The following is a 15,585-nucleotide window of genomic DNA, read 5'->3' as shown; positions in this document are numbered from 1 at the left end:
AGTGCAGCGCTGTTCTCACCTTCCTGTGCCTCCTGCATGCTAATGACCACTTCCAAATTAGAAGTGTAACACCCCAGAGTTGTGTTACTGCACGCCTCTACCCCGCTACTATCTTCTAAGAGCCTTTATACTGTCATCTGATATAATTTACATTATGTCTTCCACAAATGTGCATATAAAACTATGTTAAAAGTAATGGTTCATGTAATTAGCCTGGTTACCAGTAGGTGGCAGCAACTCATTGGCAGGTACAAGTTACAGTTTAGTGTATCTGAGCTGGAATGGAATGGTCCAGCCCACATCCAGCAGCATGTGTGGAGAAGGAAGTTAGGTGAGCGTGCCAGCCACCCCTGCTAGAGGAAGGCTGTGTGATAGTGTTCAGGAGAACCCCTTTTCATGGAAGACAGCAAGGACATAGTCTCGGCTGAGACATGTCCATATATATCCCAGCAAGAGCACCTTCAGCTCTGCTGGATGATGAAGCAGAAACTACAGACCAACTCCAGAGTTCCAGGAAGAAAGCATCCCCTGAGAATCCATCTGTGAGATAAGTCCAGTGCCTAGGAGAAGCCTATTCCTCTTCAGCTAGTCTGTCCCCACACAGCAGAAGGTACTAGGTAAGTGCAGCGTACTCAAGTTGTGTGTAGAAATGTGTTCCTGGGTGGAGTAGTGCAATAGACACTAACCTGAGACGGCTGACTCTCTGCATAGGCAGGTGATGGTAGGAAAATGTTCGTGACGCCAGTGCCAATTAAACGGTGGCACGCCGTTTGCTGATATCAGGAATAAATGAGGAACACCGTGATGTTAAAACAGAACTCAAACTTTAGTAGTCATCATGCATGGACATAGATGGAAGCGCAGTTCCTTTGCAGACAGTTGGTTGCAGTACATTTGATGCAGGCAATATATATAGCAAGGTGACATTCAGAGTGTTAGACACAGGATTTGTAGTACAGGCGGCTTGCACTCTATTCCTGACTGATCCTGGAACATAGAAACTCTTCTCCAAGGCCCGATGCCCTAGCTCTGGCGTATATACTTGGTTTTATAATTATCAAGTACCTCCTCTGTTGTCTTTAGTCCCTCTTGCTTTTCTGGACTTGCCTCTGTCTCTCTCAGCACTGACTCTAGAAACTTCTGAACTCTCCCTTCCTAGGCTAGGCCCTGCCTATTTATACTGAACTGGGAGCTCCCTCTGCTGACTGGAACAGGGATTGCCTGCAACAGGCCTAACTGGCTTAAAGGGAAATACACATACAACCTAGCAGTGTCGGGTAACCTACCCGTATGCTGCACACCCCCAGACTTTAACGTGAGTAAGGCCTCGTACTCACACACACCTTCCTGAACCGGCATAACATGGTACATAACTTAAGCATTACATCATGAATATAATAGATAATTATTTCACACAGAAAAACATAACATTAATAACTTCATGACCAAATGACACAAGGGAAAGGGGCGTCTTCTTGCTTCTTAGGCACGGCCGCTGACCTGGCACAGCGGACTTAGGGTGAACCAGGTTAGTCCATTCTTCTTTGGTGGCAGTATAATAACGGAACTACCCAGGAGTATCCTGTGGATGTATCACAGGCAAGGGCTCACGTGGAGGAGTCCATTCTTGCGCAGAAATGTCAAGTAAAGTATTACCAGTAGCAACTGCTCGGGAGGAGACACCACCAGTATAGTCAAAGTCTCCTAAACGGACTGGCGGACGTCCCCTGGTCATCCGGGTGGACCTTCTCAACACAGGGGTCTCCTCCTCCCTTAGCAACGAGGTAGAAGAGAGAGGAGCAACAGGAGGGTCTCCATCAGTGAGACCTTGGTCAGGAACAACAGGAACAACAGGAACAACAGGAACAACTGGAACAACTAGATCCACTAGAGGGGAAACTGGATCCGGGGCATCTTGAACCGGCTCTTCTGGAGGTGAAGATACAGTAGGAGCGGGCACCAACAAGTTCAGCCACGGTGTCAGAAGCCAATGCATGGGATCAGCGTCATACCTTAGATTACTGACAGCCTGCATAGGATCCTCGGGCGGTACTGATGACTCTGACACAGGGGATTCAGATCTAGAACTCTCGGCACTAGGTTCTGTTGTCAGGCAGAGCTTTAACCGGTTTCTGTGTACAATTTGGGATCCCCTGCCTTCCCGGGTGATCTCATAAGTGTGAGTTCCAACATTTGGGATAGCAGTGACAACATAGGGACTTTGCTCCCATTTACTGTCCAGTTTACTTGTACGGCGGTTATTTTTTAACCATACCACAGCCCCTATTGTCAAGGGTTCTGCATGGGCTGCTTGATCATAGTCTCTCTGCTGTCGGTCTCTAGCATAATCCATACGTTCCTGAACAATAGCTTTGGCTGTATTCAATCGCCTTTGGTGCTCAGCAACCCAGTCGGTATTAGGTAATGGGCTGATGCAATCAGGTACATGTATGTCCAAGGAGTGATCAGCAGGCAATGTCCCTTGGCGCCCAAACATCAAATAAAAAGGGGTATACCCAGTGGAACAATGGATGGTATGATTGTACGTGAACATGAGTTGTGGCAACAGATTAGGCCAATCTCCTCTGGTTTCAGGAGGTACGGCCCTCAGCATCTCTATCAAGGTCTGATTCATTTTTTCACATAATCCATTACCTTGAGGATGGTAGGCCGTTGTCCGGATCTTCTTACAGTTGTGTAAGCGGCACAGTTCTTGGAACAGATGGGACTCAAAAGCAGGTCCTTGATCGGTGAGGATCTTTTCTGGACATCCGTAGGGCAGGAGGAAATGCTTCCAGAACAGTTCGGCTGTAGTCTTGGCTGTCTGGTCTCTCACAGGCACCGCTACAACAAACTTAGTGAAATGGTCAATAATAGTCATGGCATAAGCATACCCTGAGCGACTAGGCTCCAGCTTCACATGGTCGATGGCGACAAGTTCAAGAGGACGGATACTTACAATGGGTCTCAGTGGTGCCCTCTGATCATGGTGCTCACTTCGTTTTAAGGCACAGGCTACACACTCCCGACACCACTTCTCAATGTCTTCTCTCATGCCCACCCAGTAAAACCGCTGGCGGATATTAGCCTCAGTCTTTTGGACCCCAAAGTGACCGGATTGATTGTGGTACATCTCCAACACCATACCTGCATCTCGTCGGGGTATGAGAATCTGGTGCACTCTCTCGTTGGACACTGGGTCTAGGCTTCTCCGTAGCAATAGGCCCTTTTGTATGAAGAGTTGATGGCGCTGTCTCCACAGTTTGATGAGCTCAGGATCTGTACTCTTACGCCGAATCCTCTCAGGGGCTCTGCCACTAGTAATGAAGTCCAACAACTCACCCAGCACTCTACTTTCAGACTGTAGTTTCACCCACCTTTCTTCTTTAGGTTCAGGCCTACTGGAGGGTGAAGGAACTGCAGCTCTGTCATTGGTAGCTCGAGCCTGATCCTGTTGAGCAAATTTGTTATAGAAGGCCGGCATCTCTACATCTTCCCAAGCATCTCGCACATCATCAGGAGCTGTCTCTGTGGGAAGCCTTGATAAAGCATCAGCATTGTCATTAGTACGTCCAGCACGGTATTTTACAGAGAAATCATAGTTGGCGAGGCGAGAGGCCCATCTCTGCTCCAAGGCCCCTAATTTAGCTGTATTTAGATGTGCCAGAGGGTTATTGTCGGTGAATGCAATGAACGGGGTGGCGGCTAGATAATCTTTGAATTTTTCCGTCACTGCCCACACTAATGCCAGGAACTCTAGTTTGAAGGAACTATAATTCTGGTCATTTTTCTCAGCTCCTTTCAGGGAGCGGCTTGCATATGCTATCACTCTCTCTTTTCCCTCTTGGATTTGGGCTAACACAGCTCCCAGGCCTCGCTTGCTAGCATCGGTATAAAGATGGAAAGGCTTGCTATAATCTGGATAACCTAACACAGGAGGCTCGGTCAGTTTCTTTTTTAACACTTGGAACGCTATCTCTCTTTCCTCATTCCACTCAATGGGCACAGGAGTTCTAGGACTTTTCTTGGGTTGCCCCCTCAGGAGTTCCTGGATAGGATCAGCTATTTGAGCAAAATGGGGGATAAAACGTCTATAGTAGCCCCGCAAAACCAAGGAAACCCCTCACTTCCTTGACGGTAGTAGGAACCGGCCAATTACGGACAGCCGCTAGCTTATCAGGGTCAGGTTGCACGCCCTCTCCGCTTACCACATGCCCCAGGTATTTTACCGCAGGTTTGAGCAAGTGACACTTGGATGGCTTTACCTTCAAGCCATATTTGATAAGGATTTCAAATACTTCTGCTAAATGTTTCAGATGGTCCTCATATGTTTTTGAGTACACAATGACGTCATCTAGATACAGCAGCACTGTTTCGAAGTTTTTGTGACCCAAACACCGCTCCATTAGTCTCTGGAAAGTTCCTGGGGCATTACATAACCCGAACGGCATACAATTGAATTCGAACAGGCCCATGGGAGTGGTGAAAGCAGTCTTTTCTCTATCTGCAGGGGCCATGGGTACTTGCCAATAGCCACTGGTTAAGTCCAATGTGGAGAAATAGGCAGAGGAGCCCAGAGCGGTTAGTGACTCCTCAATGCGGGGCAGTGGGTATGCATCTTTGTGGGTTATTTGATTAATTTTCCTATAATCCACACAGAAACGGATACCACCATCCTTCTTCTTTACAAGGACCAGGGGTGCAGCCCACGGACTACGGCTGTCCCGGATTACATTAGAGTCCTTCATCTCTTGGATCATTTCCTTTACAGTCTGATATGAAGTAGGCGGTAAAGGTCTGTATCTCTCCTTGATAGGAGGATGAGAGCCAGTAGGTATGGTGTGTTGTATGGCACTCACCTCTCCATAATCAGTGGCATGCTTACTGAAGGCCTGGTGGTGCTCCTTGACAAGCTGTATAATCCCTTCTTGTTGTTGTTGGGGGGTAGTCTCGTCCCCGACATGGAGCTCCTCCCACCAGGGCACTTGTGGCTGGGTCATCGGCGAGCATCCGCTGATTGTGGCTGGTGGCTTTTCTGTCACTGGAATACGAATGATGTCTTGGAAGGATACCTGAGAAAGCTGGGCAACACGGCAATGCTTATTAAGCGCCACAGGATGATCACTCAGGTTAATCAGACGGACAGGTACTTTACCTTGGGAGACATTCACCAGGGACTTGGCAGCTCTCACAAAAGGGTAATCCTCCATCTGGATTGGTTCCACCAGGGCTGGATAGTCTCGGCCTTGGACTCCCAGGACAGCACGACACCATAAGAGAGTTTGAGAATTAGGAGGCAAAGTCACAGGCTTAATATCACTAATCCTGGCAGTACAAATTTCTCCTTTCCCATTAGCAAACCTCTGCTGAGCACTTAACACAGTAATAGTCTTTTGAATCACCCTCCTGGATGCAGAGGAAGCTGTGGGCAAAGTCTGATGTAATACAGCAAGTATTTCTGAATAACAGTTTTTGAAGACATTGGTGCCTAGAATGACAGGATGTCCTCCTCTGTCACCGGCCTGTACTACGATCACTCCCTGTTGAGGCAGGGTTACTTCTCCCACCTGCAGGGTGGGTTCCCAGTATCCATGAACCTTTACTGGTTTGCCATTGCTGGCGATAATTTCCACCCAGGATTCAGGCGGTTGGGTCAACTGGTTGGTGTCCCAGAACTTTTCAAATGCAGGCAGCTGAATAGTAGTGACCTGAGACCCAGTATCTAATAATGCTTCAAAGGGGACCCCGTTGATCTCTATATTGATTTTAGGATGGGATCCTACATAACGTGGCATCCAATTTGGATCCTCTGGACCTAGTGTTCTACCTCCCGAGGGGTGGTCCTCAGCCTCAGGGGTTGCCCGTTTAACTGCCAGCACGTGGATTCTGTGTGTCCCAGCTTTTTGCAGTATGTACACACGGGCTTCTTGCGACCTCGATTACGCCTCCCAGGATCCCTGAGGTGAGTCTCTTGGTATGGAGGTGGGAACGGCCTAGGAGATGACAGGAACTCTTCTTCTGTCATTATGGGTTTTTCCCATTCCTCTATTTTTCTGCACACTTTCTCTAGACTTTTAGTGAGGTGATTTACTTGCTCTGTCAGCATGGCAATAGTATCGGTAGCTGACACTTGAACAGCTTGGCCGGCCTCAGCTCTGTTATTGATAAGCGGTTTTGGCCTGCAGGCTGATGACTCAGATAGGGCGCTCAACTCAGGAGATACTGTGGACCCCAGGATCTTTATAGCCAGTTCTTTAAAGTCTAGAAAGGCACTGTTAGGGTGCTGGGCGGACAGCATCTTTAACTGGGTCCTTATTTGTTCACTAGACACCCCGTTGATAAATTGTTCCCTCAGGGTCTGGTCTTGGTTATCAGCCTCTTTGGGATCTATCTGCATTACAGCCCCTAAAGCCTCCTGAAGTGATAGGGCAAAGTCACGGAGGGACTCACCGGACTTCTGTTTCTTGCCAAAGAAGTGCATCTTTATCTCTGAGGCAGTCCTAGTTTCAAAAGTGGCTCTAAGGCGGGTGAATATCTGCTCTAGAGTACTCCGCTCAGCAGCAGGCCAGGATAACACTTCTCTGCGGGCAGCTCCCTCCAGCTGCGCTAGCAGGATTTCCATTTGCTGGTCGGCATTTATAGGGTACAATCGGAATAGTGCCAGCAACTTTTCTTTAAAGTCCCTTAGGGTATGGGTCTCTCCCCTGTAGCGAGGGAACCATGGGGCCCCGAAATAGTAAGGCATGGTAAAGGGCATCATGCTGGGGGCTGTAGGATGATTAGGAGCCGCAAGCTCTCCCGGGGCCGGCTGCTCAGGCACTCCTGGCTCTGACATGGTAGTCTATTTAGAGGTGGCCGCTGGCGACTAAAGGGGCCAGTACACTCCCCTTCCCTCCGGTTACAAGTGCTTACCGGTATCGCCGGGCTTGCGCAGGCCAAGTCTCGCGAGATTCCGGACGTCCTGAGTACGCGATGACGTACAAGAAACCGGGCCGCGGCGGTGCGATGATGACGAGGGGCGGGATTTTCTGTGTCTTTGAAGGGATCCGCCCAAGAAGGTCCTCAGCAGAGCGGGAAACTTTACTCCAGGCGGCCGGTGGCCATCTTTTAGCAAAATCCGCTGTCTATTCACTGACAGCAAGCAGGATGATAAAAAGTCCATAAAACCACACTCCGGTGTGGCGATTTCTTTCCTCTTGATAGCGCAACACTGCACAGCGCTTTTTGGAGGTTTTAGGGACACTTTGGGTATGTTTTTCAGTCCACAAAGTCCACTTTAATAAAACAGGCAATTTGTCACTTTGGTCACAGGGCAACTGTATAAGGCACAAAGTTCACGCTTCTTGCACTAGAAAGCGTGCGTATCCTGTTCGTGACGCCAAAAGAGAGGTGCAGCGTACTCAAGTTGTGTGTAGAAATGTGTTCCTGGGTGTAGTAGTGCAATAGACACTAACCTGAGACGGCTGACTCTCTGCATAGGCAGGTGATGGTAGGAAAATGTTCGTGACGCCAGTGCCAATTAAACGGTGGCACGCCGTTTGCTGATAGCAGGAATAAATGAGGAACACCGTGATGTTAAAACAGAACTCAAACTTTAGTAGTCATCATGCATGGACATAGATGGAAGCGCAGTTCCTTTGCAGACAGTTGGTTGCAGTACATTTGATGCAGGCAATATATATAGCAAGGTGACATTCAGAGTGTTAGACACAGGATTTGTAGTACAGGCGGCTTGCACTCTATTCCTGACTGATCCTGGAACATAGAAACTCTTCTCCAAGGCCCGATGCCCTAGCTCTGGCTTATATACTTGGTTTTATAATTATCAAGTACCTCCTCTGTTGTCTTTAGTCCCTCTTGCTTTTCTGGACTTGCCTCTGTCTCTCTCAGCACTGACTCTAGAAACTTCTGAACACCCTTCCTAGGCTAGGCCCTGCCTATTTATACTGAACTGGGAGCTCCCTCTGCTGACTGGAACAGGGATTGCCTGCAACAGGCCTAACTGGCTTAAAGGGAAATACACATACAACCTAGCAGTGTCGGGTAACCTACCCGTATGCTGCATAAGTGCAGAAGCTAATCCTGCCATAGTTACAGAGCTACCAAGCAGATGTTTATCCTGCAAGCTCCACATTTAAAGCAGAAGTATTCATTCCTGCCAATCATTGCCAAAACCTGCTGGGACCAAGAGACCAAAGCTGCATACTGTTTGGATGCAAGTTATTTCAAGTAAAGCAACGTTTGAACTTCATCTAAAGGTCTGGACATAATTTATTCTGCAAAGTTCCTCTATTACTCCTACTATCACTACACTCAAATTTATTGCAAGTGAGCCAGGAGGCAGGAGTCCGGCCGTACCCAGGTAGGAGACAACGTGACACAATTATCACTACCCTACAGAGACATTATAGGCCATTACACCACTCTGGCATTCCTAATCTGGGACGTGCGTTATAACACCTTGGAAGGGCCCTGGGATAGTACCCTGCGCACGCTGCAATTGGCGTCACAACAAATACAGAATATTATCCAATCGTACCTGGCTACTGCAGAAGCAATCATTAGCATTTGCACTATATGCTCTGGCAGGGAAGCAGGGAATCGGCGGCCTCATGAAATGATCCGGCGGGCTGTATGTGGCCCGCAGGACAGAGGTTCCCCACCCCTGCTTTATGCAATGAGCTCGCTCGTTAGTTTTGTGGATTTTGAATGCACCTGTATTATACACAGGAGCCATCAGGGGTGTATTGGCCATAGACCTTACAGGGAAGTTTCTCAGTGGGCTGATGCCCATGGGGTCTCCTAAGCCCATCCCCAAAGTTTTTGGGGATGTATTTTGTTCTGCTGGCAGTATTTTGTGATGGACTGTGGTATTTGGCTCTGTTGGGGTGGTATAATGTGGTACAATATGATATTGCTGGCCCTGCCTTCCATCAATTTGGACTCGACTACAAAACGGGGCCACTTTTAATATTTTTTCCAGGACCACTTTAACTTCCCAGTCCGCCCCTTGGAGCCACTATAGTAATTAATTACCATATAAATATGCCAATAAACTGTCAAAATGGAATTTAACTTTTTTTTTTTGCTTTCCACTGCAGATCTACTTGAAATATGCATTAACTTGCATGTGTTACTGGAAGTTCTGCCCTTCACCACTAGATGGAGCTATAGATCTATTATAGGGATGAACGAATTGATCCCAAGGAAACAATATGTGTCATTGGCAAGCGTTCATCACTTTCAATTAACCTTTCGATGATATTCTAATTTATTGGGATTCACCTATATGTCACCACTATATAAACAGGTAAAAATCTCATGAAAACAATGGTCATAGGATAAAAATCTTATTTTATTGAGAGTCAACCTGTAGACGTTCTGTAAGGAAAATATTTGGTGCTGTTCGAGGGTTATTTACATAAATGCGATTTAGGCCGAATGCACAATGCGGCCGAGAGCGGTCCGTGGTATTCCGGGCTGGATTCCTGTTCAGAGCAGGAGCTTCATGTTGCCGCTACACTACAGTAATACACTATACGAGTGCATTCAGCCTTAAAGAGACAAGAAAAAATCCCGACAACAGAGCAGGTGCCGTGCAGGTGTCAGCCATTCACCCATTTAACACAGTTTGGATATGCACACTGCCAGGATGGAGAAAGTAGGAACCTCCAGGTGAACCGCAGAGTTGCACAGGTTAGTTTTACAGCATTGATTCATAACTGTGATGGCGGTACCCATGATAACCTCCGTGGTCTCCGTGTCACACACCGTGCTGTTCGTACATCCTCGTTTATGACATGGAAAACCAGCTGCAAAGGAAGAGAAACAGAACATCAGGAGGATATAATGTGTAGATCACCATCCCCATCCAAGTACACTGGGAATATATTCCTAAAATTGTAACATTTTATTAATTCAAAACTCATACAAAATCAAGATTAAAAAAGGATTAGCAGCAGGCGTATATAGCTATACGGGGACACACTAGCGGTATCTATAACTATACCCTATCCAGGCTTGGACTGGCCCACCGGGGAGGCGGGGGATTCCTCGGTGGGCACCCAGTCTCCTGCGCCCAGAGATAAGACGAAGGAGTAATTATTTCTCTTGTTTCTCAGGAGAGATAATTACTGTAACCACTAGGTGGCAGTATCGCACAGTGATGCAGCCTCCTTCTGGTGTACATTGTACAGGAGGCCCCGCAGTATCTTCTAGACTTCTGTGGCTGTTGGCAGTGAAGGAGGAGAGAACATGTCTGGCCATCCTCCTGCCCTTCTTTGCTGTCAGGAAACTGTGGCTGCTGGAGAGAAGGACTCCTCTGCGGTGCTGGGCTGATTTCTCAGGTGTGTGACAGTAGTGAGCTGTAGGAGACTGTAAGGGGGAAATAGGGGATTTGTTTATGGCAGACACAGATCTATGAATGTGTGCTGCTCTCTGCAGAGTTCAGAGTGGCATTGGGGGGATTCTGCCCTAGGTCCCCCCAATGCCTCTGCTTTAGGTGCACCCCCATAAGTGCAATCCGCAAAACATGGATACAGGGTGTGTGTATTCCACATTATGCGGATCAGAACAGCCGGCCTCTAATAGAACAGTCCTATCCTGTCTGTAATGTGGACAATAATAGGACATGTTCTATCATTTTGCAGAACGACCATGCAGGCATACAGTCACGTAATGCACATGGAGTCATTTTTTTTTGTTTTGCAGCCCCATTGACGTAAAGAGAACGGTACAGACATGGAAAAAAAAATAAGTTTGTGTGCAAGAGCCCTGAGGTGGGCCCCCAGAATCAGTTACACTGGTGGGCCCTAAGTACCCCAGTCCGACACTGACCCTATCAATATAGTAACGTCGATATACTCCTACATACAGAAAGCCATTTATGGGTTACTTACCAGTCGCAGGATAACCCCAGATCAACACATTACAAAAAGTATACCAGTAATACCGATCAGTGAGGCCCCACACCGTGATGCGCGTTTCACTTCTTGCTTCTTCAGGGAATGCTTCTTCTATGTCCCTGTGCTGGCGCTGAGCTTTCCTGCAGCACCGCCTGCATCTTGTTGTTAGGGGACCGGGCTGGTATCCCAGAGAGGGAGCACTGACCAATCAGAGTCAGTGCTCGCTGGCTGTACTGACGTCACATGACCTGGAAGCGCGGCCTGTTTAGAAAGGCAACGTGCTTGCCACAGGTTGACTGTGATTGGTCTTATCTTCTGGATTACCACACTAGCATTTATATATTTTTTTAAGTTGTTACTTGATTCCTGACCTCGGCGTGTATCCTGACTTGACCCTGACTTATGTTTGACCCCTTGGATTTGACGTGATCTCCTGGTTTTGATCTCTGGCTACCCCTGGTTTGCGCTACTGGTTCTGATTTAGTTTGGACTGGTATTGACCTTGGCATGATAGGCTTTTTGTTCTGTCTTTTGTCCACTGTTTTCTGTGAAGTTGCTACTGGATTCCTGACCTTGGCTTGTACCCTGACTCCGACTTGTGTTTGTCCCCTTGGATTTGACGTGATGTCCTGGTTTTGAACTCTGGCTACCCCTGTTTGGGCTATTGGTTCTAATTCTGTTTTGGACTCTCCTGGTATTGGCCTTGGCATGGTGGGTTTTTTTGTTCTATCTTTTGTCCACTGTGCTATTCTGTCATTAGTCATCTGTTACTTTGTCTCCCTGCGTTCCCTTTCCTGATTTGGGCACTTATTTAGGAAAGGGCAACCAATCAGTTGTGGGCCACCGTTTAGGGTGGATTGTGCATTTAGGTAGGGACAGTGCTAGGCAGGAAGAGGACAGATTTTATGATGTGTTGATCTGGGGTTATCCTGCAACTAGTAAATAAATTATAAATGGCTTTCTGTTTGTAGGTGTATATCGATATTACCATATTGATAGAGTATAGTTTATGCAAAACTGTTTGCATCCCCAGTGTGTCCCCTTATTTCTATATATGCCTGTTGCTCTTGGATGGGGATGTGATTTATTATATACACAGGTATTACTTTACTTAAGGGGCATTTGTGTTTAATAGGTGATATGTGTTGATCACCATGTGTGAAATAGTGACCATGTCGGGCTGGGCTGGAAGTAGGGCAATAAGGATCCTTTGCTGCTGGAAGTAACTGTCTACAGCTTATCTCCTTTTCAACCAGATCTTCCAACAGTCCTGGATTTTTCAGGACCATTCCACAAAAGAGGTAGGGGTTTATGCAGATTTATTTTGTTGATCACTACATGTAAAAAAGTAATCATGTCGGGCTGGCCTAAAAAGGGAGGGCAATGATGATCCTTTGCTGCTGTAGGTAACTAGCAGCAATTTATCTCCTTCTCCAACCGTACCTTCCAACACTCCTGTCTCACAAAGGAGTTGGTCCTTTTGAAGAACTGCATTTCAATTGAAAGTTTGTGGAATTGTTCCCACATGGGAGGTGGGCAGGCTCAGGCGTGTAGCTATAAGGAAAGCAGGGGTAGCTGTTGCATTGTGGCCTTGGTCTTTGAGAGTGCCCAAAAACCACTTTGACACATGAGCAGACATCAGTCATATAAATAGCATGTGAGCAGTGGCGTACATAGAGAAGTAAGGGCCCCATAGCAAGGATCAAACCAGGTCCTCCACACAGGACAGAAGGGTTTCTGCCTAAACCCCTTTCAATGACCCTTTGGCCATTTTTTACACTGCTTCATTTGCTAAAAGTTGTTCCTTTAGAGGGTCCTGACCAAGTTTACACCCCCGGTAGCAGAGGGGATGATCCCAACTGGGCCCCATAGCAGTCGCATTGTCTGCCACTATGGTAGTTACGCCCCTGCACGTGAGAGGTCCGATTACAGATTTTGCACTGGAGTTCAGGAGCTTCAACTTATACTTCTGGTCACTGATTAAAATGTCCCATGATTTGGGATTCACTTGTTGGACACTATGTACTCCCCTAATGACTGGGAACTCCACGACCGGCTATAGGGTCCAAATCAAGGGCAATTTCTTCAGTGACCCATTACTTTCTGGCTATTTTAGGGCTTTAATATAATTTTTTTCTACTTACCGAATGCCCCCACCTTTGTCACACAGACCTCTTGAGCTTGGCAAGTAGTGTTTGATTTCATTATACAAGGAAAATCACAAGTATGGCATTCCAGTGGGGTGCCTGAAAAACAAAGAATGGTGATTGTGGAAGACATGAAAATCTCCTGCATGCTAGTGCTAGGACTGCAGGCAACACTCAGAACTAGGGATGAGTGAATCGACTTCGGATGAAACATCCAAAGTCGTTTCGCATAAAACTTTGTTCTAATACTGTACAGAACGAGCGCTCCGTACAGTATTAGAATGCATTGGCTCCGATGAGCCGTAGTTATTGCTCGCTAGACTTCGAGCAATAACTTCATAAATTAACTTGTACTGTAAAAAAACATTTCCCGAACTCCGGTTCGGAGACTTCGCAAAGCAATAACTTCGGCTTATCAGATCCAATTCATTCTAATACTGTATGGAGCTCCTGCTCTGTACAGTAGTAGAACAAAGTTTTATGTGAATCGACTTCGGATGTTTCATCCGAAGTCGATTCGCTCATCCCTACTCAGAACCTAAATACGGACATGAGGGATACATGAGCTGGATTCACACCTTGTTTTTTAAAATAAAGTAGGAGATGGATCCGACAAAGAGGAAGTGAATTGAGCTGAGCAAATTTTCAAAAAATGTTATTCGCCGGTTCGCCAAATTTTTTAGATGGCGAATTACGTTAAAAACGGCTATTTCCTGGCTGCAGAGAGCCTTTCTAGTGGTGTAGAACACTGTGCCTTGCAGTAACACGCATAGGGAGTCTGCTGTGGTAGTGAAATAATACTGTGAGTCCGTATGACATGCAGATGACAGGCGTCACTATTAGAATCACTACACACTTCACTTATTTGGGCAGTCACGAGGCAAAAACTGACTAAATAACTCTAGTATGAACTTAGCCTTACAGGTCAATGTTAGCGCCAAGAAGAAGCGCACTCCTTTTACACCGTCATCAGCTGATTCCACATAGATGTCTACAGAACCTGTTCTATTGAAGGTAGAGCCCCCTGGCAGAGTGGAGAGGGAGTCAGCAGTAAGTTTGTGTCGACGTCTCTGATTATTTTGCCCTTCCTCTGATCCGTCAGAACAATAACCCAAAAAAACAGACCCTGTCTGTGGAGCATCCGCCTTCACTCAGTCAGCATTTGGTCAGTAATCCATCAGTATTGTTAATGCCAAAAAATGCAGGCGTGGATCCAAAACAGAGATGACACGTGAATGGAATATTTGCATGTCTTCTGTGTTTAGTACCCACTCCTGCTTTTGGCTACCAAATCATAAGCCAATTCTGATGGGACCATACAGGCCTTACAGCCGCTACACAGACAGGATCTGTTGGGCGTCTCATTTTTCCTTCCTTCTTTTTTTTTTTTTTTTTTTTTTTTTTCACTTCAGACTTCAACCTCATAGAGTGTACGCTTATACGCTCATGTTCCGTTTGCCAGCCCTTAGCGTCTCTAAGCAGGTTTCGCATCATTAGTGTAGTTATTTTTCTTACTTTGTTTTTCTCTTGCCCCAGTATCTGAAAAATCTTTCATTATTATATCTTTTTTTTTTTTTTTTTTTTTTCCCCTCCTTTTTTTCCCTTCTTTTGGGGTTTAAGGTATTACTCCTTCCTTTTTTAATTTATTAGTAGTCTCAGGTAGGATGATTCTTCACTTCCTTTACCTTATCCCCATTCCTCCCTCCCCCCCTCAGTCACCCCACCCTCCCCCCTATCTCACCATAAGCAATCCAGAAAAACTTTCTCCTGATGCCTACTTCTCTGTTTCGCTTTATCTTTAGGTCTCAGCCCCTAAGTTTTTCGGCATAGCTCCAGGATCTCTTAAAAATCCTCCAATTTTCCCACTTTTTATCTTGAACTATATCATTGCCTTCCACTCCTACTCTCAATTCTTCCATTCTGTAAGTTTCTTCCACGGAGTCTATCCACTCCCAAATGTGGGGGCAGTCTACTTCCTGCCAATTTCTCGGTATTATTCTTTTGGCAGCATTTAATAGATGTGGGACCAGGTTTTTTTTATATTTTTTGATTTTTTCCCCACCCCCATGAAACAATACTACCCACGGGTCCAGCTTAATTTTTTCTTTTGTGATCTCTTCTATGCATCCCAATATTTTTTTCCAAAATTCTTCCACCTTAGGGCATTTCCACCACAGGTGGGCCATAGTTCCCAGGGATCCGCATCCCCTCCAACACTCTCCCGTTTGTCCTTCGTTGAATTTAGATAGTTTATCTGGGGTCATGTACCATCCAGTCATGCATTTATAACTCATCTCAGCTGTACGGCTGTCTACTGCCGAGGAATGGACCAGTGTCAGCATTTTTTCTATTGAGGTCCTATCTCGCTTTGATCCAAGTTCCCTCTCCCATTTTTTAACAAAAGGAGGGATCATCTGCTCGTCCACCTTTAACAGGATCTTATATAATTTTGAGATCGTTCCCTTGACCTTTTCCGATGTGCATAATTTTTCTAAATCGGTTAACTGCTCCCCTGACCTCAGTGGGTGCGGCAG

The 15,585-nt window shown here is 46.4% G+C and overlaps 1 protein-coding gene across 6 annotated transcripts in view; it reads right to left on the bottom strand.

Moving 5' to 3' along the window:
• Positions 1–9,335: 9,335 nt before the first annotated feature.
• The window catches only part of LOC120977618 (CD59 glycoprotein-like), a 149,106-nt gene continuing 142,856 nt past the window's right edge, over positions 9,336–15,585 (bottom strand). For 4 of the 6 annotated variants that reach the window (XR_005773934.1, XR_005773931.1, XR_005773932.1 and 1 more), the window contains exons 2-3: positions 13,049–13,150; positions 9,645–9,812 (exon numbers count right to left, since the gene is read on the bottom strand). Coding sequence is in view for 2 of the 6 variants with exons in the window: in XM_040405628.1 (XP_040261562.1) it covers positions 9,622–9,812; positions 13,049–13,150 (293 nt within the window). In the remaining 4 variants the exon portion in view is untranslated. Of the gene's footprint in view, positions 9,436–9,555; positions 9,813–13,048; positions 13,151–15,585 lie in introns of those variants that run through there. The other 2 variants (XM_040405628.1, XM_040405627.1) reach the window with 2 other exon arrangements.

The sequence above is a fragment of the Bufo bufo genome, chromosome 8 (genome assembly GCF_905171765.1).
Source record: "Bufo bufo chromosome 8, aBufBuf1.1, whole genome shotgun sequence".
Lineage (NCBI taxonomy): Eukaryota > Metazoa > Chordata > Amphibia > Anura > Bufonidae > Bufo > Bufo bufo.
This window is presented reverse-complemented; position numbering and strand designations above follow the sequence as displayed.